We start from the raw sequence: 27,421 nt of genomic DNA on the forward strand, positions 1-27,421 counted from the left end.
CAGGAGGCAGCAGGCGAGGTTGGGGAGCATCACATCCAGCACCCGCACCATCAGCACTGGCACCCCCCAGGGCTGCGTCCTCTCACCACTGCTCTTCTCCCTCTACACCAACGACTGCACCTCAGGGGCCACACACATTGACTCACATTGTCTGCTCAGCAGAGGTTGTACTTCCTCAGGAAGTTTAACCTCCACAGCAGCTGCTGACCACCTTCTACTCTGCCATCATCCAGTCTGTTCTCTGCTCTTCATCACTGCCTGATTATGATCAGCCACCAAACTAGACAGGCACAGACTGCAACGGACAATCAGGTCTGCAGAGAGGATAACTGGGACTAACCTCCCATCTATCCAGGACCTGTACCGGTCCAGGACCAGGAAACGGGCAGGTAGCATCTCTGCAGACCCCTCACACCCAGCACACAGTCTGTTTGAAATCCTCCCCTTGCATACATGTAACCACAACATTTAGGAAAAGTCTGACTGACAAGAACACGCCAAATACAATTAATGAGAAAATACCTTTTTTCAAACCTTAAAGGGGACCTATTATGAAAAACAGGTTTTTTTTTGCTTTAACATATATAAAGTGGTCTCCCCTCAGCCTGCCAACTCAGAGAAGGAGGAAAGCAACCAAATTCTGCAATTTCTGTACAGCCGCCCAGATGAGCCATCCAGTGTCATGTGGATCTACGAGCTGTTCAGATTCTGCTCCCGTCATTACGTAACAACGGAAGGGATTTACATCGGTTGGCCTCCGATGCGTGAAACCACGCCCACAACTAACTCCACTGGCCGGAGCTTCCGCCATTTTTCCGTAGCGGTGTATCGCGTCATTCAGGCAGCCAATCAGCACAGAGCCTCATTATCATAGCCCTGCCCACTCAGAATCCCTCATAGATAATGAGGTTAGAGAATGGGATGATAAAGACATGGTTTAGAGGCTGAATTTCTAATTTATTTAGCAAAAACAATCAAAAGCTTGTTTTTGACATTCAAGGCCTGTTTAAAATAAGTATTAGATGCCATAATAGGCCCCCTTTAAGTTTGCACTTCTATTGTTATTCTGGCATTCACTACGGCAAAGCACCGGTGGTATATTGCTACCAAGTATTACAATTATATTTCACCACCCTGATTCTGTTCATTTCTGTCTACTTGACATGTAGACGGTTCATAGCATTACTCTGATCTGAATATTGCTTTTAGCACGAGAAATGTCTCAACAGTTTTGAACCGTTCTGAGCTTTTAAGTGCTGTCTTCTTTCAGTTATATGTGAATCTGACCAAATCCTCTACAGAACTATAATGATGTCACGTGCATGCACACAGTAATACGCAAAAATAATAACACAACATGTGCCAGGTGTGATAAGCCTTTTATGATTCATGAGCAATGCATTGCTTCTCATTCTTTTACGTTCTCTTTCTCTCTTTAATCGAAAGAGACACACACACACACACACACACACACACACACACACACACACACACACACACACACACACACACACACACACACACACACACACACACACACACACACACACACATCACAGGTTTACTTTCTGTGTTGAGTGCATTTAAATTAGCCATTAAAACAGATGCAAAAAAAGGAAAGAAACAATCAAAGGCACAGAGCACTTTGCCAGTTGCATGTAACAAGTATGTCATCAGCACAGTCAGAGACGACGGGCAAAGGCAAATACTAATTATGCCACTATATCGGGCAAATCCTGTATCCTGGCATCGCAAAAAGGAACAAAATATGTTTGACTGAGATTGAGAAGAAAAAGAACCCCATTGATTTCAGATCAAATATATCAGAAATAAAATAAAATAAATAAAATGACCAAATGAAGAAAGTTTAGCAGTCAAGTAGAATTCAAGGATACAAACATGCATTAAACCTTCTTTTGTTCTACAACTACGACTGTTGGAGTTAACAAACACATTACCATGGTGAGGAAGTATGCTGCTGGCCAGCCAAATGAAGGGTCTTGGGCCGGGTGGCGGAGCAGCTGCCTGCATTAGACGACCGCTCCCAGTAGGGATCACTGTGAAACACGTGCACACGCACACACACACACACACACACACACACACACACACACACACACACACACACACACACGAAAGCGCATGCGCACACACACACACACACACACACACACACACACACACACAAAAACAAAACAAAACAAAGCAAAAAAAACTAATAAATTACAGCCATAATACATAATAATAAGTGTTGAACAAGGAAACCTTGATGATGAAGATGTAAGAAAAGAAAATCAAGAAAGGAGGAGGAGAAACAAATTATTAAATCAATAAAATCATACACAGCACAATGTTGTGGACTACATTACACTTAACTGCAAAGTAGTTTTTTTTTAAGAAAATACTAAATAATTATTCTTCATACCGGAAAAAAGCTAAACAATTGGACATTTCTACCTCAGTGGGTGGAACTCCTCTGATTCCAGTTATAGTCACAGGGACAATACAAAACCTTGATTGAGTAACCAGGACACCAAAGTGATGGGCCACTGGTTTCATTCATGTAAGATTAAAGTGTACCCTCTTTCATTTGTAGAGAGTGCACTTGCGTTTTTCACATCAGTCTATGTTAATTTAATAACACATCTGCGTCGGATGACGAAACATTTCAGGAAGCATCAACAATATAACCTCATTCATTCTTGTCCATTATTCTAAGTCCCTTATTTGGTCAAGATAAAAACTCTTATACGTGGGAGAAATTAAGAACATAAAGATATACATATTGTTTTACTGAACAGCTGCTTTCTTTATAAATAGTCCAGAAAAAAATCATTATTATTATTATAATTATTATTATCATTGTGTTTAGCAGCAACGACAACGACAATCATAGAATCAGAATCAGAAACTTTATTGGCAAAGCAAAGAAGAATTTACAGTACGAGGGATTTTTCGTGGTGCCTGGGCTGGGGGTGGGGGGTGTCAATGGGGTGACGGGTGGGGTGGGGCTGGGACGGGGGTCCTGAGTCTATGAGCATGAGGCTTGTCCTGATGAGCACAGGAGAGGGTCTGAAAAGGTTTTTGGTCCAAAGCATCTTAGGAAGGAATTAGATGGTGTTGTGATGGCTTCCAGTGCAACTGTGAGAAGCCTTGGTGTTGTTTTAGACCAGGATTTGTCGTTTAAACCATATATTAATCAGGATTGTAAAATTGCATTTTTCCATCACCGTAATATCGCAAAGATTAGGAAAATCCTCTCGCAAAGTTATGCAGAAAAACTAGTTCATGCGTTTGTATCTTCTAGACTAGATTACTACCCCTAGATAAAGGGGTGAGAGCTAATAAGCTATGCTTCTTCTCACTCCTTTTCGAATATGTCATATATTTTCGTTTTTTCTGTGCTTTAATATTTTGTTTCCTGGTAATTGGCATATTCGGAATAAACAGTACAAACAAACAAACAAACTGTAATTTTTTATTAGCAGGATGTCCAAGTAATTTGCTGAATAGGCTCCAGCTGATCCAAAATGCAGCAGCGAGTGCTGACAGGAATCAGCAGGAGAGACCACGTCTCTCCAGTGTTAGCTTCGCTCCATTGGCTACCCGTAAAATTCAGAAGCCAATTCAAAACTGTATTACTTGCGTATAAAGCCCAAAACGGCTTAGCTCCGCATTATTTGCAAGACCTGATAGTACCTTATGTTCCTAACAGAGTTCTCCGTTCTCAAAGTGCAGGTTTATTCATAGTTCCTAGAGTATCCAAATGTAGATTTGGAGGGTGGGCGTTCTGCTATCAGGCACCATTACCATAGAACAGTACAGGTGTCGATGATGTTTCACAAGTACTACAGGTTTCGACATTTCACAAGTACTACAGTATCAACGTTTCAAGAGTACTACAGGTGTTGACGTTTCATGAGTACTACAGGTGTCGATGATGTTTACCAAGTACAACAGGTGTCGATGATGTTTCACAAGTACAACAGGTGTCGATGATGTTTCACAAGTACAACAGGTGTCTATGATGTTTACCAAGTACAACAGGTGTCGATGATGTTTCACAAGTACAACAGGTGTCTATGATGTTTCACGAGTACTACAGGTGTCGATGATGTTTCACGCGTACTACAGGTGTCGATGATGTTTCACAGGTACTACAGGTGTCGATGATGTTTCAGTAGTACAACAGGTGTCGATGATGTTTCACGAGTACTACAGGTGTCGATGATGTTTCACGCATACTACAGGTGTCGATGATGTTTCACGAGTACAACAGGTGTCGATGATGTTTCACTAGTACAACAGGTGTCGATGATGTTTCACGAGTACAACAGGTGTCGATGATGTTTCACTAGTACAACAGGTGTCGATGATGTTTCACTAGTACAACAGGTGTCGATGATGTTTCACTAGTACAACAGGTGTCGATGATGTTTCACGAGTACAACAGGTGTCGATGATGTTTCACGAGTACAACAGGTGTCGATGATGTTTCACTAGTACAACAGGTGTCGATGATGTTTCACTAGTACAACAGGTGTCGATGATGTTTCACTAGTACAACAGGTGTCGATGATGTTTCACTAGTACAACAGGTGTCGATGATGTTTCACGAGCACAACAGGTGTCGATGATGTTTCACGAGTACAACAGGTGTCGATGACGTTTCACGAGTACTCCAAGAACGACTTTCAAAGTGCTGTTGTACATTTTCAACATTGTACCATTTTATGATGCCTGTAATTCAAATGTGTTACATATTGTCGTGCCACAAAGGGGGTGCTGGTTCAGTTATTAAAGAGTTATTAACAATTGTCTTACGATAATTATTAATGACTAATAAAGAAGATTACTTATCAAAAGAATTATCAAAATGAATCAATACAAACGAGGCACCAACTGACTCATCAGGAAAATAATAACTGAACAGCAAAATCAGTCTCAAGGTAGCCGTTATTCCTTATGTGCCAGCCTGTTGCCAGGGGTGACGTTACAGAACAACAGTGAAGGAAGGAGTCCGAGCACACACTTTTGCAACCAGCAGCTGTGACAAATGTGCATAAGATAAACACAAACAACTTCTCTCATGCAAATTGATCAGAATTTATTTACACACTGGAAACAGGCATTGTGGCATAGAAGTGTCAAAATTGGTTTAATTGACCGTACGAATTGTTACAGATTACTTTTGTAATACTGCATTTGACCCGGTCTTTGTACGTTTTGACGGTATGGAAACGTAATTTTTGCCATTGACCCGGTCTTTGTACGTTTTGACCGTATAGAAACGTAATTGTCGTCAGTTGTGTGAAATAAGACCTGGAAACAGGCATTGTGGCATAGAATTGTCAAATTGGCTTAATTCACCGTACAAATTGTTACAGATTACTTTTGTAATACTGTATTTGACCCGGTCTTTGTACGTTTTGACGGTATAGAAACGTATTTCTAGCCATTTTAAGAATGAGATGGAGGCTTAGATTTACCTAACTTCCAGTATTACTTCTACTAGCAAATAAACTACAGTATATTTTAAAATGGTCAAAAAATCATTCTTTAGATAGTCAATGGCTGGACTCAGAACAAGTGTTTTGCAATGATCTGGAAATCTCAGATTTACCATTTATTAGTCAAAGCATTAAACATCATAAATGTTTCAAAAGCATTAATATCAGCTCAACTCTGACAACCTGTTGGGAATTCCTTAAAGTAGCTAAAGTCTCACTTTTTCCATGTGACCGCAAACCCATATGGAACAACCCAGATATCCGGAAAAATGATAAAAAGATGGTAAACTTTGTTCAATGGAGAGACCAAGGAATACGGTATCTACAGCATGTAATCATAGGTGGACAGTTTGTACCTTTTTATACACTCACTGTTCAATATGGAATTAGCAGTAACACATATTTAGAATACCAACAACTTAAGGCCATAATAAATAAAAAATATAAACTTAATCAATTGGACCTACAACTTCCCGCCAGGATAATAGAATTATTGAACCTAAGCACCCTAAAGTTGTTATCAAAACTTTACAGGTTAGTGTCCAAAATAGACAACTCAGTCTCTCTTCCGATTTCAAAATGGGAAGTGGATCTCTCTCTTAACACCGACCAGATCTCTTGGTCACAAATATGTTTAGATACTTTCACTATGACTAAGAACCCAAACAACTTATACAGTACAAAGTTCTTGATATACATTATACAGGACAAAGGATGTTCAAGATGGGTTTTGTCACCTCTAAGATCTGCTCATAGTGCACAGAAAACACCCCTGATAATTATATGCATGCTTTATGGTGTTGTACACCGGTACGGAAGTTCTAGACGGAGATCAACTACAGAATTCCAGTGTGCCCCACAATATGCATACTAGGTCACTTGGGAGACATTCACATGGAATCTAACTTGATACACTTGGTTCTCACTGCCTTATTATCGCAAAGAAAACCATTCTAATGAATTTTTATTTTATTTTATTAGTTTGCACACAATAAAATTAACACTTGCAATCAAAATAGTAAAACAAATGTGACAGGAGAGGTCAAAAAGCCAACAGGCTTATGCAACGGACCTCCCCTCAATTTAGGAAGTAAAACAGTAATTACAAAAAATCAAAAAACAAAAACAACAAGACAAAGACTATAAACAAAAACAAAGAAGGTTTGACTACATAGTTACAGGTCATCAACACACACACAAAAAAAAAGAAAACTTGACATTTTTTAAATGTGAATTAAATGAGATGATAAATGTATTTTAAAAATCTCTAGAGAAGCAGGGCTTTTGATAATGTGAGATTTGGGGTTCCATATCTGTACACCACGATATCTGAGGGAAAACTGAGGGAAACAAAAGTCCAGCTTATGTATTAACCACTTCAGGAATCTTCTATCAGATCATATTAGTAGTGAGATAATGTCTGCCTCTACTGAACAACATTCGGCCGAACTGCATTCTCTCTGGTCCCCGATTATAGGCAGCAATGGTTCCACGTAATTTTGTGCGACAACGCTGCTAATATGAAGAAAGCTATGGGTGAGGTGGGGGTTCGGAGTGTCACGTAAAGAGAGTTAAGTTACAACGGTGATTGAAAACCGAAGCTGGCGTCTGTGTCGTCTTTCCTCAGCTGAGCACTCAGAAACACGGCGCAGGCGGTACTGCGGATTCTTGCCAACTTCGCGTGCATGCTGGCAGCGTGGTGGACATCCTGGTACCGCGAAGAAGACTGTAGGTCCTTCAAACGCAAACATTTTATTCTTTAAACCAGAAAAGGACAGTAAGAAGTAAGAGTACAGTCTAAAAAGCACAAAAAGCACTTTATGACACTGTAGCTCTTTTATTTGCTTACATGCTTACATGCATAAAACCCAAGACACTAGAATAACTTCAAACTCAAGGCTGGAGTTAGGCCTCAGAACTAAGCCTCAGAATTGACATCAAGTCTTTTCATGTTCAACACAGGACTCTGGTCCAACAATATGTTTGAGGGGGTTAGGGTTCGCAAATGTTACATAACGTAACGTTTACTGTGCAAGAATATTTGGGAGCTGGATGTATTGCGGGTTAATGAAACTTTGCTACACTCAAACGCTACATTGTGTTGTTGGACAAGTAGGCCAACAACACAGTTGGCCGCAATGCAGAGTCAGTATCAGCCTTTCAGTCCATTTGGTGATTTTGGAGAGGAGTGTTGACTCCAGCAATACCCTGGAGGTAGAGGACATGGCAACTCCTTTCCTTTATTAGAATCAGAATCAGAGAAAGGTTTATTACTTCTTATATCATTGTCTTTCCTTTACTTCTCATTTTGAAAATATCATTATCTTTGTTTTATTGTTTCGCATTTTAATATCTATGAGCAATCTCTGTCCCCACACCATTTCTCCCCCTCTCCTACTGCTTTCCTATTGTCTCTTCTTCTGAAACTCCCCACCCTTTTCTCACACCCTTGAATCCATCTTCCTTCCTTTCTCCTTGTTTCACCTCATAGATGATTCCATGATTCTTTCCTTTGCTTAACTATTTTCAAGCAATAATTCCATCTTTGTTTTTTTATGCTCTATTTTCTCAAAGTACATCAATACAAGAAGCGTGCACAGATATTGTACTACGTTCACAATTAATAAGCATTAAACCTTCATCAACACACACACACACAAGCAAAATATTCAATAACCTGAGCATAAACAGAGTCACTGATTGGTATACACCAAGATATACACACACACACAAAGACAGCTGGGGAAAGGCCCACTCATATGCATGCAAACAAGTAACCCATCCGCACACATGCTACATACAAACACACACACTCCATTAGGCCAAAATGGTAGCAGTGTGGGCAGCAGGGTATTACTGGATGCTGGCAGAGTCAAATTTGCAGACAGCGAAGAGAACGACTATATTAGGAATTGGCTATCAGAGCATTACCTAGGAATACATACACATACTTTTCCACACATGAACACAGGAGAAAGGGTACATAATTTAATCCTGGATGTCCCGGATGCACAGAGCCACAGTTTTATGCCCCTTCTGCTGTTTCTCAACAGTTTCCTCAGAATATGTCACATGATTGAGAATGTGTTACAGAGAACACATGAGACACACAAACACTCGTTTTTGTCTGTAACTTCTCACTTCGTTGAGCATTCAGACATCAACAGGGCAGCAAATGTTTACATGTGATAAACATCCACATACGGACCCTTTAAACCCAACATTTCAGAACGTTATACTTCAGGTTCTGCTGGTCAGTCTGGCTCTGGTAGAGCAGCACAGCACAATGTTTCGGTGAAAAACCTTTAACCAGTTTTAAGAAACGACGTAAGATGTATTGCCAGATAAATTTAGCGAAAGCTGATAGTCATGAAAAGAGGGGGAGTGTAGAAGAGGACAAAGTTGGGAACATTTCAAACATGCATAGGCTAACATGAGGACAGTTTGATAAGTGAAAAAAGTTTTCTTGTAAAAAATAATCATGCATGTGGTAAGTAAACACATTTTTAAAACCAACAATGGCATTGAAGGGGTTTTTAAACGAAGGAAGACGAGTCCTTGAAATTATTCTCGATATTTAACCGGGCGAAGCTGAAATATTCCATGTAGTCCAAAAACATGCATGCTAGGTGAATTGATCATTCTAAATTGCCCGTAGGTGTGAGTGTGAGTGTGTCTGGTTGTTTGTGGGGACTGTGGGTGGAAACTAGCAATTTTGCTAAAACCTGGTGTATTTACACTGCTTAATGTAGTGTTCATGAATATGCATTGTCCCGTCTAAATAAACTTTGAATCTTATTTTAGAGGAAATGTTTGAAGTTTGAAACATTGAAACGGGGTGTGGGACTCCAGTCCTGCATGTCTCAGATGTTTCTCGGCTTTAACAAGCCCTGGTACAAATGACTGCGTCACCAATAGACTTGTGCAGACCTTGATGACACGCCGAGGACGGCCATTCATTTATATCAGGTGCGTTGGTCTGAGGATAAGTCTGAAACAGGTAGGACAGTGGCCCTCCAGCGAAACCTCTTGAAGCGGAGGCTGAATGAGGTGAAGGTGGCGCTGGAGGTGATCACCTTTAGAGAGTGACGCATTGTTTTACATGTTCAGCTGGGTAGCAATGCTTGCCTCAGCATCTATAAGCATTATGTAATGTTTTGAATAAAATTATACAGAATCCTCTGATTACGCTGTAGTATCACTTCATCTGTTATTGTCTTTTGTATATCTGGTATCCATGAGGGCAGGAGCGGTCACATGGACTCGCTGCCGAATAAGATGGACGAGCTGTCCGCTCTGGAAAACCAACGGATTTATCGGGAGTGCAGTTTGTTCATCCTGACGGAGACATGGCTAACAAATAGCATACTGGATGCTAACGTGGAACTGCAGGGATTTACAGCAGTAAGAGCCGACAGGGACACAAAGGCATGTGGGAAAATTAAAGGTGGGGCACTCATCATCTATGTCAACAACCATTGGTGTAACCCCGGTCATGTCGCAGTCAAGGCAGTGTTGTGTTGCCCTAACTTGGAGCTGTTAGGTGTTAGCCTGCGGCCATATTATCTTCCCCGGGAATTCAGTGGTCTCCCTCTGTGTTTACATCCCTCCAAGGGCAGAAGCAGCCGCTGCCTGTGAAAGGACATAGAGAGCATGACTCACTGTCTCACAGATTATCTCAACTTATGCGCAGATGTGGTCGCCCCCACCAAGACTGTTCGGTGTTACCCAAACAACAAACCATGGGTAACACAGGGAGTCAAGGCTGTCCTCAACAAGAAGAAGGCGACCTTCTGGAGCAGAAGCTGAGAGAGAAGAACATGGAAGGAAGCAAGGACCAGCACAGAGGGGGGAGGCGTGGAGAGAGCCAACGACCTGAACAACTTTTTTGATAGGTTCAGCCACTCCACTCCACCCCCCACCATGCCACCATGACTTCCGACTGGTGGCACTCACGTCACACCAGATGTCAAGACTCTGGATCAGCACTTCCTCAGCCTCAGGTACAATGCGCTGAGGACCCGCTACAGTCTGCCTAACGGGCAGAGGTAGCGGTGGAGGATGCCATACTCTACCTCCTACACCGAGCCCATTCTCATCTGGACAAGGGATGCAGCACTGTCAGGATTCTGTTCCTGGACTTTTCGAGTGCCTTTAACACAATCCAACCCCTTGCAATCAGGAAGTTGAAGCAACTTTGAAATGGCAGTTTTCAAGTAAAAGTCTCAAAGTTTTGTTCTGTTTTCGAAAGAAGTAATGAATGTTCTAAAACTGTAATAATGTCAAATATGAGACAGGAGAACCAGATGCGTACACGAAACCCAGAAGGTTCTTTATTGATTAAGGGGAAAGGAGATGGGGAAAGTGAGAGTCTGAGTGGAGACCGTGGTTCCAGTGGTTGGAGTGGGTCTGTGAGAGGCTGACACACCGGCAAAGGCTGGAGCTGGGGTTTGCAGGTACAGACAGAATGTTCCGGGGCAGGAGAGCAGTAGTTGTTGGGTCAAACGGGTCAGGTCAAAAAAGCTGGATCAAGATCTGGGATCAGTTGAGGGAAGCCAACGAAAAGGAACATGTTGAATCGCAGACGAACTGACACTGAATGTCTGGAGACCTGTGCCTTAAATGCCCACACACAGAGCAGCTGGTAACAAGATGCAGTTGGCAGTGATTGTGACCCCCCTCACAATGTGAGGCAGCAGGAGTGTGGTGGAATAATACCCAATTACTGGAGCCTGGAGCAGACTCATGACAAATAATTGTAGCCGGTTTCTTTTAAAATGTCTTCTGTGTCTTCCTGAAAGTCTTACAAGCTCTAATCCTTGCATGGACAACCCTGCGGCGGGCTTCAGTTTCACACACAGTATCAACAAATAGGGAGGATAAATACAGCGCATGCAACAGTAACTGCAGAGCAGTTCATCCATAATGGATTCTGTCATTTGAAATGGATGAAGTTCCATTAGAGAGCAGCACGTTCACAGCCGTAAGTGTGATGAAAGGCAAACCTCAACCATCGCTCTTTTTATTCTAACAACGTGAAAGACAAAGAGGCATCCAAAGATGGACAATTGGACAAGCAAAAAAGGAAATAAAACACAAAAAAGGGAATATACTGTATGCTTTCATATACTTTCTTATAAATCCTTTCTGGCACCGTCGCTGGGAATTATAAGGACTCTCAGTTTTACTTTTTCACTCATATATCCACTCATGGTGAAGTTTGTTTATTGGCTGAACAAGTGACGGAACTCAGCCACACACGCACACGCACGTGCACATACACCGAGTGGGGATGGCATGTTTATTAATCACCTCTTTAGCTGCAGTACCAGGCTGATTTATCCATGATTTCTTTGCTTTCAGCAGCGAGAACAGTTCTCTGGCAATAGGTAGAATCATTCAGCAGCACATCCGTCACATGACCACACACAGGTACGCTCACCACAGTGCACTGCGCATTTGCAAAGCTGAGGAACAACCTCAGTTGGACGTGCATAGGCACGACTCAGATGCACAAGCTCCAGCAGTACGAGTTACACATGCACTATCACTCAAACTTCTGACCTGAATGAAGGTTGCTGATTTGAATTCCAAGATGATTACAATTCATACATTTTTTTTTATAAAAATGTCAAAAACAAATTAAAGGGGACCTATTATGAAAAACAGGTTTTTTCTTGCTTTAACATATATAAAGTGGTCTCCCCTCAGCCTGCCAACTCAGAGAAGGAGGAAAGCAACCAAATTCTGCAGTGTCTGTACAGCCGCCCGGATGAGCCGTCCAGTGTGATGTGGATCTACGAGCCGTTCAGATTCTGCTCCCGTCCTTACGTAACGACGGGAGCGATGCGGGAAACCACGCCCACAACTAACTCTGGCCGGAACAACAACAACAACTCCGCCAGCCGGATCTTCCGCCATTTTCTATGCGTCATTCAGGCAGCCAATCAGCACAGAGCCTCATTATCATAACCTCCCCGCCCACTCAGAATCCTGCATAGATAATGAGGTTAGAGAATGGGAAGATAAAGACATGGCTCAGAGGCTGAATTTCTAATTTATTTTGCAAAAAAAATCAAAAGCTTGTTTTTAAGACATTCAAGGCCTGTTTAAAATAGGTATTAGATGTCATAATAGGTCCCCTTTAAGTCTAAATAAAAAAGGTATGAATGAAAACTAAATAAAATCTTGTAAATGAAGTAACTATGAGTTGTACAAAGGACACAATCTGATGTGATGTTTGGTTTTAGGAAAAGGCTTTCATCCGTCCCCACTTGGTGTCGCAACACCTCATGAATCAAGTTTCATTAAATCACAAGATTTTCAAGGTTTCACATTGAGTTTGATCATGTTCATTTGGTTCACCTTTACCTACTTTGATGATCTGACAAGACAGTTTCTCTGATAGAACGGTGGGAGAGAGTGGTGGAAGCAGGATTCAGCAGAAAACATGACAACTGCCACATTTGGATGGGATTAAAAAGATCTGGGGACCTGTGGTGATTAATAATTATCGCGATTTTGTCTGTGTTTTTAGTCCCGTCCAAACGCATCAGATTTGTGATTTGTTTTTTTAATATTTCATCATTTTCAAGCTCAAAGCTTCTGTGACAGCGTAAAACTCTCTGGGCTTCAACCGCGATATCTGAGGGAAAACTGGCCGTGTTTAGTATGATTAAAACAATTAATTTAAATATCGCCTGTCTCCACTTCCTGGTTCAAAAGCAATTAAACAGGATATTTTGTGGCTGGACGACGCTCTGGTTAAGGTGTGGTTAGGTTAATGCATCACTTATGATTGGGTAGAAGTAAGAAACGCTTGTGGTTTTTGCTAAAAATAATAATTTCACATCACTTACGCCACCTCCGTCGTCATGGCGACAGCAAACAACATGGTTAAATACTCGAATGTATGTTAAATACTAGAAAACACGGTTAAATACTCGCCGTCAAAATTATGTTAAAAATCATCAAAACACCATTAAAACACTGTTAAAACAGCGTTAAAAACATGCTTTTACAAACTGACAGTAACAAACAGTAACTTGCGCCTGAAAACTCATAACTTAGCCAGTATAATAAAGAATAATATATGCATAATAATAATGTAATAATCTGTGTATATATCACGACAACGGATCCCATTGACTTTGCATAGGTACAATATCCGTGGTGCTCACACGGAATTATACCATCTTCCGTGTTGGTGCCACGGAAAATAGTGGTGAGAGGTCGTGGGCATTTCACGGATTTTTGTGAGATCAGGTTGTCATTAATCTAGAGGCAGCGCTTGGCACATGCGTTAATTACGGTAAGTATTTACAACGGGCAGATACGATACAGGTCCACTTGGATGAAAGACATGAGTCTTGTTGAAGAATGATTATGTGTTATATGAATGTATTAGGTTTGAGCAAACATGGGAAACGAGGCCTGATGTAGGCGTGAGGTTTTCTGAGGTTGCAGGTTAAACCACCTGCACAAATGAGGGTGCAAGTTCAGCTTCTGTGATGTGTTAAAAATGTTTAGGAGATCATGTGATTCTGGTATATGATGAAGGACGTAAACTCAAAACCTCCTCTAACCTTGTGATGGTGCTATTAGCTGTATGTGTTTACATGTACACAAAAAAACAACAGCAAATAAAGCAGCATTAAAAGTGACACTAACTTTTGCACGAGTGTAATTCTGCTGAAGACTTTGAGTTTTTTGTCACGTAAAATGTATTAATATTGTTTAAGAACACAATGCAGTACAGTTTTTTTGTTATTAAACAAAAGCTGAGGAATTGAGAGATAAAGTGAAAGACGAAGAGACGTACAGACAAAGAGAGACAGAAAGGAGTTTAGTGTCTGTCTGATCCAGTAAACCCGGCAGACTCAGACACAGATCACACCACTGTCTATCAATCTCAATCTACCACTTTTTCTTTCCCCATCCTCTCCCGTTTTCCTTCCTCTCAAGCCCTGATTCTCTCTGAGCTCCAATTCTTTCTCTGACTGACATCACTGTTCGAAGAGATTCTTTGATATGTTTCTCCAAAAAAACAGAGGTGTACGGTGAGCTGCCGAAGCACACACTGATCTGTGGCACAAAACCACCATGATACAGCAAATACATACCGACGTACTGAGGTGCTGGCGCATACGTGACATTCAGCCCCTCAATGACGAGCCTGGCCTCAAACACGCAACACGAAAAGCAAAGACTTTAGTACCAATTAGCATGTGATCAGTTCTCTAAAGACACGCTTTCATAGAACTGCCCAGGTGATGGTGCGACACGAAACACTGCAGTCTATATTAGCACTAACACTTTATCATTTAAAGAGACCTGTCAACATCGACGGTTCAGCTGCACAACTCAACAAAGCATCTGGTACGGCTCAAATATTTTTTTTTTGTGAGGCATCAGCCCTCAAGCATACATGAAAGACAGCAGTTTGATAGTCTTGGATCGATGACTTCAAACCTAAAAAAATTGGCGAGATGGTAATCGGATAAGGGTCTAAGTTACTGCAGCAGCGTCCTTCACACTGATCTCCCTGAAACGTCCAGGATTCCGTCACACGGAAATAGGGCTGTTCGATTTTGCCCAAAAATTAAATCTAGATTTTTTTTCTCTCAAAATCCGATTTTCGATTACGATTACGATTATTTTGTGAATTGACAAAAGGCAAAGAAATGATTTCAAATATGCTGTTTTTTTATTGAACATTTGCCCCATTGGGCTTTAAGTGCAAACTTTGCTCTTATTAAACCAAAAATTAATGAATAAAGTGCAAAACTCTGTAAAATAAGTTGAAAAAAAGTTTTAAAAAATATAATAAAATAAAAAGTGTTATCTCTGAAAAAAAAATCAGCATATCAGCACTTGCAAACATACAGTAAGTTATATTTCCAATTAAATAAAACAAGACATTTTCTAATTAAACTAAACTGGGTCTTTGCATGCTAAATAATAATGCAACCCATGAAGGAGGTAGAGGTGTGTAATGTCAGTCATTACATTTGCTATTCACATTTGCAAGTTTTTTGTGAGGAACACGAGCCGGTCTACCGCATCTGGCTTGAGGGATGCCCGGTGGCATGTTACAACGCCCCCTCCTACACTAAAGAGCCTCTCCCATGGCGCAGGTATTGAGAGGTATTTCCATCAATCATTAATATGGTATCAATCATTAATATGTGTGCAGACAAGGTAATAAAAATTAAAAAAAACTAAAAAAAAGTGAAAAATCGATTTTACGATTTTCACGTTTTAACATCGTTCTAATTACATAATCGCGATTACGATTTAAAATCGATTAATCGAACAGCCCTACACGGAACCTTCCTTTCCATTATTCTGTTGCTGCTGTGACTCATCATCAGTTCAGATGGATGGCAATAACTTTAACATTTTTATTTAGTTTTTTTAAATCCAAAGTGTGTGACAATTAGAGATGCACCGATGGATTGGCAACCGATCAGTATCGTCCAATAATGCGTCGGTTTTGAGTTCTCAAAATAATAGTTCAAAGCAGGCCGATCCGATGATGTTCAATTCAATTCAATTTTATTTATATAGCATCTAATACAACACAAGTTGTCACTAGGTGCTTTCCAGAGACCATGAACATAAACCCCCGAGCAATTATTACATAAACAATGGCAGGTAAAAACTCCCCTAGTGGGAGAAAAACCTTAAGCCAAACAGTGGCAAGAAAAACTCCCCTTTAGGAGGGAAGAAACCTTGAGCAGGACCAGGTCCATAAGGGGGGACCCTCCTGCTGGAGACCACACTGGGGTGGTCGGGGACATCAGCAAGCACACAGCAGACATCCACACAGGCAACACCAACAAACCGCCGCCTGTGCATGCATTCCCCCATCTCAGACCCAGGTCCCCTAAGGGGGTGTGGCGTTCTCTAAAAGCATCGACACTGAAAATGGTGTCGCCGGTATGGGAGTTTACAATGCCCGAAAAGGACAACAAATTTTCAGTATGCAAAGTGTGTGAAAAGGAAATACCCCGAGGAGGAATGTTACAAAAGTATTTCAACAAAATGAAGCTGATAAGACATTTGAAAGTTTCTCACATGAAGGATTATATTAAGTTGTCAAAGTTGGCTACTGCTAAGGCAGAGAAGCAACAGAAGCGTGCGGCACCGGCACTAACTCAGCTGAAAGTAACAAAGACCTATAAACGACAGCAACAACAGCAAGAAAAATTAAAGCCGCAAGCAGCAATGAACGGGCCCTCGCACCCTTGTGCACATTGAGGCTGCAGTGGAAGCTTGTATGACTTGCATGTAGATTCTTCAGGCCTGGACATTTAGCGGATGACACCACCCACAACTCTCTATATCAAACCATTCAAAAGTTATGGCAGAAAGTAGGAACTATCAGATATCGACCAATCAGAAAAGGGGGCGGGGCTACTTCAAGCCAATAAAGGTCAAGTACTCAAAACCGAGTCCGATGACACCACCCACGACTCTCTATGTCAAACCATTCAAGAGTTATGGCAGAAAATAGGGACTATCAAATATCGACCAATCAGAAGAAGAGGCAGGGCTAATTTGCACCAATTATGTTCAAGGACTCAAAACCGAGTCAGATGACACCACCCACGAGTCTTTATGTCAAACCATTCAAAAGTTATGGCAGAAAGTAGAAACTATCAAATATGGACCAATCAGATGAAGGGGGGGCGCACTTTTTGGTCTACGGTTTTGGCCACGGTAACTGAGAAAAGTAATGCGCATCGTCGCAGGATCGAGACGCACATTTTAATCTTTAACACACCTAGCTGCACGTTACGGTTCGGGCGAAGAAGTGGCTGAAGAAATGGCCGAACAAATGGCAATGAATTACACAATTAATTCAAAATGGCTGACTTCCTGTTCGGTTTCGACCATGGTGTCAAGAGACTTTTCTTTAAGTTGCGACATGATACAGTGTGTAGCGATTTTTGTGCATGTACGTCAAACCGTATTGTGGGGTTTGAGGCACAACGTTTTCAGAAAGACAGGCTGATATTCACATTGAGACGGCCGTGTCGCCAGGTGGGATGGAAAGGAAGAGCTGGGTGTCATCAGCATAGCAGCGGTAGGAGAAGCCATGACAGCTGATGATTTCACCTAGTGAAATGGTCTATAGCAGGGGTCTTCAAACCTTGTCCTCGGGACCCCTTGTCCTGCATGTTTTAGATGCTACCCTGCTTTAGCACACCGTGATACAAGTACCTGTGTCATCAACAGAGTTGTGCAGACATTGGTGACAAGCTAATTAGGACCATTAATTAGAACAGGTGTGATGATGCAAGGCAACATCTAAAACATGCAGGACATGGCCATAGCAATAATTTTTGTTCATCGTTCTTGTAGTTTGTGGTGCTGGTCTGACATGTCGCGAGCTTTCAAATGAGATATTACACTTGAACCATAAGGAACGATGGTTTGCATTAATGGGCGTGGCCTAATGGCTTAACAGCGCACCCTAGGAAACTTTTCACTGCCATAACTTTTGAATGGTTTGACATAAAGACTTGTGGGTGGTGTCATCGGACTCAGTATTGAGTACTTGACCTTCTTTGGCCTGAATTAGCTCCGCCCCTTCTTCTGATTGGTCAATATTTGATAGTCCCTATTTTCTGGTATAACTTTTGAATGGTTTGACATAGAGAGTCGTGGGTGGTGTCATCTGACTCGGTTTTGAGTACTTGACCTTCATTGGCATGAATTAGCCCCGCCCCTTCTTCTGATTGGTCGATATGTGATACTTCCGATTTTCTGCAATGACTTTTGAATGGTTTGATATAAAGACTCGTGGGTGGTGTCATCGGACATGGTTTTGAGTCCTTGACCATAATTGGTGCAAATTACCCCCCCCCCTTCTTCTGATTGGTCGATATTTCATAGTTCCAATTTTCTGCCATAACTTTTGAATGGTTTGACATAGAAAGTCGTGGGTGGTGTCATTTCTGATATGCTTATGGGGGGCGGTGGCCATAAGTGTGAGGGCCCGTTCATCGCTGCTTGCAGCTTAAATGTATTTATTGCAGTCCTTTAACCTAATATGGAAAAAAATATTATTGCATGTGTAGTTCTATGTACACATGTATACTTCAATCTTAAGAGACAATAAATATGTTTGAAGTGTACTTTGTTTAATTTAACAGTCAGATGCAGAGGTTGAGAGTGCAGAAGCCCCTGTGAAATAGGCCTATAACAACATCCCTTCATGTCATCCCACTTAACTCTCCGTGAATTATTCCAGTCTTGTGCTTGTTTTTTCTGCTCATCTATATCCTTCTTTTCCACATTAGACCCATATTCTTCTATTATCATTTTTTTTTGCTTCAGTTCACTAACTTTGTTCTTTTTCCCAGTCACTCATAACTCATTTCCTCTCCTCTTTACTAATTATCTCCCCATCTCTCATTCTCCTCTGTCCTCTTTCTATCTTCCTTTTCCCAATTACCCCTTGTTGTCATTTTTCCCCTTTCAATATCTTCACTACATTTTCTCTTTCATTTTTTTCCTCTTTAGTTATCTGACCTTACCCTTTTACTTCCATGGTAGCAAGTCTTCTTGGTAACGGAATGCCTTTTTCATTGACCGTCTGACAGTGGGTGTGTGTATATGTATGTGAGTTTGGAGCTGTCCTGCATGGGAAATGTAAATGGCTGGTAGGAGACTAACGGACAGCATGAATAAAAGACAGCACAAGAACAACACGCTTTTTATATTTCCTCACTTTGAACATAAAAACCACTGAAGCAAAATCCTTAGGGCCCTGTCACATCTTGACAATTTAGCCAGTGTATGCTGGCATATCAAAATTTTACCTAACCGCCGGTGTATTTGCTCAACTGTCTGTCATGCTCTCTGTAGGCCTCAGCCCAACTCCTGCTCCTCATTCAGCGATCAGTCCCAACCTACAAAAGCTCCTGTGAAACTCCCAGTCAACGTTGGATCGTAAACTATTGAACAGAGTTAATCTCCGCCCCAGCCTTTTAAATAGTATTTCTTATTGTTCTTCCTGCCTGACCCCTGTTTTCTCCAGCTCCAGTTCTCCTGCCTCACTCCACCTTGGATCTGCCGCCCTGGCCGCCTCAGTCACTCCTTCCACCTCTACCTGCTTTTTTATTAAAACCTATTAAACCCTTCTCCTGCATTCTGAGTCAAAATACTCAAACACTGTCAATATGTATTTATTATTTAATTTTGAGTGTTTCATAATGAGTTGGACGGATACACAATGAATTAATAACTTATATACAGGGGTTAATTTGTGCCGGATCCTGCCGGAACAAGATCCGGCACCTCTCGATTTTGGCCTCCCTGTGTTCCGGGACTTATTTGGGCAGATCCGGCACCTCTCGTATATATATAAAACAATAATAATATAAAAAGGTTTTTTTAATGTATAAAAAATAATAATATGCATAAATTCATTTACAGAACAAATCCCAAGAATTTCATGTTGTTTATAAAGATTTAACGTAATTTGAAAGAGTCGGAGATTTGTTGATGCAATGAAAAGATGGGCCAGCAAACCACGCCCCCGACCAAAAAAACTTGCTGGATCTGGGGAGCAAGCAGCGAGCAAAAGAAGGAAGAGTTGCAGGATTCTTCAAAACGAATCAGAAAAGCAACAAGCGGCGATGAGGGCAGCTGCAGCGCAATCAATGTGGTCCTTGCGCCGCGGACACATACACATGAATGGATTTGTGTCGGTTGCTGTGTGGATTATGTTCTCACTACAAATAAAAAAACGGGCTGAAGCCCCCCCAAATTTGATCTCAGCCCCCCCAAAATTAAGAGGACATTTTTCCCTTTCCAACGATACCAATATTGTGTTTGTACGATTTAAAACGGCGTTATTTTGGGGTTGATGCAGCCAATCAGTAGGAAATCCGACTTCGAGGGGCGTTCCAGTTGAAAATTCCGACTGGGAACTGGGAAATTCCGACTTGCGAGGACAAATGGAACGCGGCATCACACACAAACAGAGGAGCGGAGAATAGTTTAGCCGGGTAGAGAAGCTCCGGAGCTATGTTCCAAGGTAAGTTAAGGCAGCAGCCACCCTATTATTGTTATTCTAGCTTTCCAAAGTGCACCAGATTGATGCATTTAAATGCATTATGCTCAAAAAATTTCGGATTCCCCCCCCGGGACCCCCCCCCCCCCCGGGTACCCCCTCGATGTTCCGGGACCTCTTCTTGGACAAATTAAGCACTGCTTATATATGTTTCAATACTGTATACATGACTTATACCAATGAGTGTGGCGTTCACCACTTGTGCTCAACAATAGGAATGGGCGATATTTTACCGTCCAAAAAATTCCCCATAGTAAGAATTTGTCATCTCGCGGTAAACGATAAACGATAAATTCCCGTTGATGACGTTTTTGTGTAAAGCTGATTTATGGTTCTGTGGTTAAATCGACACACAACGTACGTGAAGAAAGAAAGAAAAAAAGAAAGAAAGAAAGAAAGAAAGAAAGAAAGAAAGAAAGAAAGAAAGAAAGAAAGAAAGAAAGAAAGAAAGAAAGAAAGAAAGAAAGAAAGAAAGAAAGAAAGAAAGAAAGAAAGAAAGAAAGAAAGAAAGGACGGACGGACGGACGGACGGACGGACGGACGGACGGACGGACGGACGGACGGACGGACGGACGGACGGACGGACGGACGGACGGACGGACGGACGGACGGACGGACGGACGGACGGACGGACGGACGGACGGACGGACGGACGGACGGACGGACGGACGGACGGACGGACGGACGGACGGACGGACGGACGGACGGACGGACGGACGGACGGACGGACGGACGGACGGACGGACGGACGGACGGACGGACGGACGGACGGACGGACGGACGGACGGACGGACGGACGGACGGACGGACGGACGGACGGACGAACGAACGAACGAACGAACGAACGATAAATTCCCGTTGATGAGGTTTTTGTGTAACAAACATGGCGGATCTGAGTCATTACAGTTTTGCAGTACAGGTGGACTCATTTAATTGGTTTTTATTAATTCAATGTAATTGGTGTACTTTAGTAGCATTTAGTATTCTTTTAGAGCAGTGATTTGGGGGCTCCAAAAACTGAATGTGGTGATAGATTTATAGTTAAAAAGGTGGAGTTGAATTGGTATTTTTTTTATCGTCAATATCGTCTCTTGGCTGTGGGGGCAAACACAAAGAGTATCCGTTATCCTCACCATCACCCTCTGATGGATATGATGTAGGTTCCAATGTGTGTATATATATATACAGTATATATATATATATATATATATATATATATATATATATATATATATATATATATATATATATATGAACAGATAAAGGAATACAAAGAGCATATTGCCACTGTGTCAATACAATATATATGCTAATAGTGCCTTTAATATATGCTTGAATTTCATTACATTTGAATAACTAATACAGTCGTGAGGAAAAACCGTGAGCAGTGACTGTTAAGGTCGTCTTTAACAAAGCACAAATCAGTTAAGCATCAACAAGCAGGTTAAAGATAAATCTGTAATAAAAAGACAAAAGGATGAATGGCTTCAGTTTTAGTTCAGTTTCTGTACTCAGTTGTGAGACTTGATAAACAAATCTTTCATAAAGCCACTGTTACACTACATTACAATGTACCACTTCTTTGAATTCTGTGACTTTTAAAAAATTAACTGGAGAATTTTGTTTCAATTGATATATTCTAAATATATGATATATTCTAAATATGATGAATAAAAAAGTTGCTCATAAAATTCACGTTAACTTCATTCAGTGCAAAATTTGGTGACTTTTGGGGAACTATCAAATATGGACCAATCAGATGAAGGGGGGCGCGCTTTTTGGCATCTAGCGTCGCCACGGTAACGCTTTTGAAAGAGAAAATTAATGCGCATCGTCGCAGGATGGAGACGCACATTTTGATGTATAACACACCTGGGTGCACGTTACGGTTCAGGCTCTGAAGCGGCTGAAGAAATAGCATAAGTTTCGCCAAAATGACGACAATTAATTAAAAATGGTCAAAATGGCCGACTTCCTGTTGGGTTTCGGCCATGGCGCCAAGAGACTTTTCTTTAAGTTGCGACATGATACAGGTGTGTAGCGATCTTCGTGCATGTACGTCAAACCGTATTGTGGGATGAAGGGTGGGCGCGTTTTTTGGCGGCTAGCGTCGCCACGGTAGGTAACGCTTTTGACTGAGAAAAGTAATGCGCGTTGTCGCAGGATGGAGACGCACATTTTGATGTATAAGACACCTGGGTGCACGTTACGGATGAACGGGCCCTCGCACCCTTGTGCACGTTCAGGCTGCAGTGGAAGCGCTTGTAGCATATGACTTGCATGTAGATTCTTCAGGCCTGGACATTTAGCGGATGACACCAGCCACGACTCTCTATATCGGGGGGCTAATTTGCCACAATTAAGGTGAAGGAGTCAACACCAAGTCCGATCCATCCACTACTCTGTATGTCATACCATTCAAAAGTTATGGCAGAAAATAGGATCTATGAAATATCGACCAATTAGAAAAAAGGGCGGGGCTAATTCATGCCAAAGAAGGTCAAATACTCAAAACCGAGTTCGATGACACCACCCACGACTCTCTATGTCAAACCATTCAAAGGTTATAGCAGAAAGTAGGAACTATCAATTTTGGGGCACGTTTAGGGGGGCAAAAAGGCCCTCATTTCGTCGAGAAAAAAAAAAAAAAAAGATAAAAATTCCTACAGATACAATGGGGCCTTCGCACTGTCAGTGCTCGGGCCCTAATAAATATTCTTCTGTAGAAATTAACTAAATACAACAAATTATTCCGTGGCAATTACACAAGAATGTCCAGTAACATGTTCAACACCACAAACTACGTTTGTGGTGTTGAGTGTGTGAATATGATTTATGTTAAATGCTGATTTTATTATGTAAAGCACTTTGCATTACTCATGTATGAGAAGTTTGATGTGATTTGATTTGAAGATGGAACTTCCATATCCGTTCTGCGAACACTGAGCACACAGATGACAGCGATGACAGATGACAAGAGAGAGCAGCGCCCTGCAGGACAAGAAGTCCAGCCACCCGAGGGGGACGTGGAGTAGAATCACTACTTCTCCCCATCGAGAAGAGACAAATGAGGCTGTTTGGAACAGTTAACATGTGTCCTGCATGCCTCCGTGGTGAGGTGTTTGACCTAGGTAGAGCCATTATTCCTTTAAAGAAATAGCGGATTTATAAAAGGTATAAACTATATACCGTCAAAAAAAGAGACTTTCTGACAAAACCCTAAATGAAGATACTCAAACAAATTTTCAAACTGGAAAATTTGTAGATACAAAGACACACACTGACAACAAATATAAAAAAAACAATGGCCAGACACACACGTGTTTAATCAACCACACACACACACACACACACACACACACACACACACACACACACACACACACACACACACACACACACACACACACACACACACACACACACACACACACACACACACAACTAGACAGCAATGTGACGGTGCACGGAGCAAGCCTGGCCAATCTGCATTAATATTTATGGGCTGCTTTGCAAAGAGAGAAACATTGATAAGCTGTCGTTTTGAATAACGATGACTTAATTTGAAAAAATTGCATTAAAGAAAAATATTCTGGTAAAATTAGAGAAAGAGAGAGGCTGTGCAGGAGAGAATCATTTTGTCCAGATTGACTGAAAGAATGTGAGACAGAGACTTAATTAAGGAATGAAAAATGAAGAAAATGTACTTTCAGAAAAGTATTTTGTATATTAGTTTTTGTAAGCTGCAAAGTCTCATGAAAGAAAACGTTTTCTCTCTGAGAAAGGAAGAGAAGAGAAACATTCATATTATGTGGGAATGTGGATGGTTATTTATAGAATGTTTTACATGAAAGACTGGAACCGGCAGTAAACACAGGCTGCCTATGTGCAAAGATAAAATAACAATTAAAGCTGCAAGCAGCGATGAACGGGCCCTCCCGCATGCAATTTTCACCAATAAAGTTCAAGGACTCAAAACCGAGTCAGATGACACCACCCATGACTCTCTATATCAAACCAATCAAAAGTTGTGGCAGAAAATAGGAACTATCACATATCGACCAATCAGAAAAAGGGGCTAATTCAGGTGGAGTCCGATGACACCACCCATATGTCTTTATCACAACCCGTTCAAAAGTTATGGCAGAGAATAGGGACTATCAAATATCAACCAATCAGAAGAAGGGACGGGGCTAATTCATGCCAATGAAGGTCAAGGACTCAAAATCGAGTCTGATGACACCACCCCGACTCTCTATATCAAACCATTCAAAAGTTATGGCAGAAAATAGCGACTATCAAATATCGACCAATCAGAAGAATGAGCGGGACAATTATGTTCAAAGACTCAAAACCGAGTCCGGTGACACCACCCACAACTCTTTGTGTCAAACCATTCAAACGTTATGGCAGAAAATAGGATCTATCAAATATGGACCAATCAGATGAAGGGCGTCGTGCTTTTTGGCGTCTATCGTCGCCACGGTAACACTTTTGACTGAGAAAAGTAATGCCCATTGTTGCAGGATGGAGATGCACATTTTTGATGTATAACACACCTGGGTGCACGTTAAGGTTCAGGCCGTATTAACTGCCGAAGGAATGGCATAAATTGTGCCAAAATTATACAAGACTTCCTGTTCGGTTTTGGCCATGTCGCCGAGAGACTTTTCTTTAAGTTGCGACATGATACAGGTGTGTACCGATTTTCGTTTATGTACGTCAAACCGTATTGTGGGGCTTGAGGCACAAAGTTTTCTAGGGGTCTCTGTTGAGCCATTAGGCCACGTCCATTAATGCAAACCATTAAATGTCAAATTTTTCGCCAGGCCTCATTTCGTCGAGGAAGAAAAACGAGGAAAAAAAAGAAAAAACTAATCCTACAGATACAATAGGGCCTTTGCACTGTAGTGCTCGGGCCCTAAAAATGTAGCAAGCTGAGTGCTACTTAAAATCAGCTTCATGATCGTGTCATTGGTGCAAATTCAATTCAATTCAATTTATTTGTATAACGTCAAATCAAAACAAAGGTCAAATCATAACAAAGGTCAAATCATAACAAAGGTCAAATCATAACAAAGGTCATCTCATAACGCTTCACAACACGAAAAATAGAGATAAAAGTGATCAGATATCACACATCATAAAAATAAAACACAAGCATCAGAAAGATCAGCTTTTGAGAAACAGAAGAATAGCAAAACATCCCAAAAACACAGTAACATCAGGCTAGCTGATTCTAAACATACATTTTTTCATAGAGGAAGGTTTTAAGCCGACTCTTAAAGGCAGAGAGTGTGTCCGCCTCTCAGACCAAGACTGGAAAATTATTCCAGAGGTTAGAGGCCTGAAATCTGAAGGCTCTGCCTCCAATTCTGCTTTTGGTGATTGTAGGAATCACAAGTAGTTTTGCATTCTGTGAGCGCAGAGATCTAGCAGGATAGTAGGGAACTATGGGTTCTTTGAGGTAGGATGGAACCTGACCATTCAGGACTTGGAGGAGGACTGGCTTTTACAGGGAGCTAGTATAAGGACCGGCGACATTCTGAAGCAGCTGGAGAGACTTTAGCATTTTGCTAGTACAGCCTGATAACAAGGAGTTACAATAATCCAACCTTGAGGTGACAAATGCATGTACTATTTTTTCAACATCTTTCTGTGAAAAGGATGTGTCTGATTTTGGCAATATTACTAGATGAAAATAGGCAGTTCTTGAAATTTGGTTGATGTGAGATTTAAAGGACATATCCTGATCGAATATGACCCCCAGATTCTTTACAGTGGTGCTAGAGGCCAGAGTCAAGTTGTCCAGAGTAGGTGTATTACCCAAAAATTCCTTTCTATGGTGTTAGGTCGACCACAATGATTTCAGTCTTGTCTGAGTTTAGTGATAAAAAATGACGGGTCATCCAAGTCTTTACGTCCTTGAGGCAAGCTTGGAGTTTATTTAGCTGATTTAAGTCATACGGCTTCATTGATAAGTACAATTGGCTATCATCTGCATATCAGTGAAAATTTACGGCGTCTCACCTGAGGATATTAACTAAAGGAAGCATATAAAGAGAGAAAAGAATTGGACCAAGTACAGAACCTTGTGGAACTCCATGCATGACTTTTTTGTGTGGGGAAAATGTATTGTTAGTGTGTAAAAACTGAAATCGATCTGATAGATATGATTCAAACCAGTTTAATTCAGTCCCTTTAATGCCAACTTGATGCTCTAGTCTTTGTAGAAGGATGTGACGGCCGGAGAGAGTATGGAGAGAAAGCCATTGTCAGATGCAGTAAGGATGTCATTTGTAACTTTAACCAGAGCAGTTTCTTTGCTATGATGGGTTCTAAATTCTGATTGAAACTCCTCATATAGATTAGGGAAGATTGGATATGGGTCTAATAATTGGCTAGAATGTCTGGATCAAGAGTAGGCTTTTTGAGGAGGGGTTTTATTACAGCTGTTTTAAAAGAATATGGTACATAGTCTGTTGATAGAGACAGATTAACCATATCTAAAAAGAGGGAGCTGGTTAGCGGTAGGATTTATTTAAATAATCTGGTTGGGATGGGATCTAAAAGACAAGTAGAGGATTTAGATGTGGAGATCAGTGAAGTAAATTCAGAAATATCGATTGTGGTGAAGATGTCTAAATATAAAATAGATCTTTCAGTTATTTCTAAGGAGGTTAATTTCATCACCAGTTGAAGGGAGGAGGTGAAGGATTTTGTCTCTGATGTTAATGATTTTATCATTAAAGAAATTCATAACATCATTACAGCTGAGAGTAATGGGAATACATGGATCAGTAGTGCTAAGGCTCTTTGTCAG

The 27,421-nt window shown here is 41.2% G+C and overlaps 1 protein-coding gene across 2 annotated transcripts in view; it reads right to left on the reverse strand.

The window, feature by feature from the left end:
- The window catches only part of LOC133462256 (neuronal PAS domain-containing protein 3), a 331,973-nt gene that overhangs the window by 243,046 nt on the left and 61,506 nt on the right, over nucleotides 1-27,421 (reverse strand). For both annotated transcript variants that reach the window (XR_009784244.1, XM_061743401.1), the window contains exon 2: nucleotides 1,959-2,057. Coding sequence is in view for 1 of the 2 variants with exons in the window: in XM_061743401.1 (XP_061599385.1) it covers nucleotides 1,959-2,057 (99 nt within the window). In the remaining variant the exon portion in view is untranslated. The remainder of the gene's footprint in view (nucleotides 1-1,958; nucleotides 2,058-27,421) is intronic.

The sequence above is a fragment of the Cololabis saira genome, chromosome 16 (genome assembly GCF_033807715.1).
Source record: "Cololabis saira isolate AMF1-May2022 chromosome 16, fColSai1.1, whole genome shotgun sequence".
Taxonomy (NCBI): Eukaryota; Metazoa; Chordata; class Actinopteri; order Beloniformes; family Belonidae; genus Cololabis; species Cololabis saira.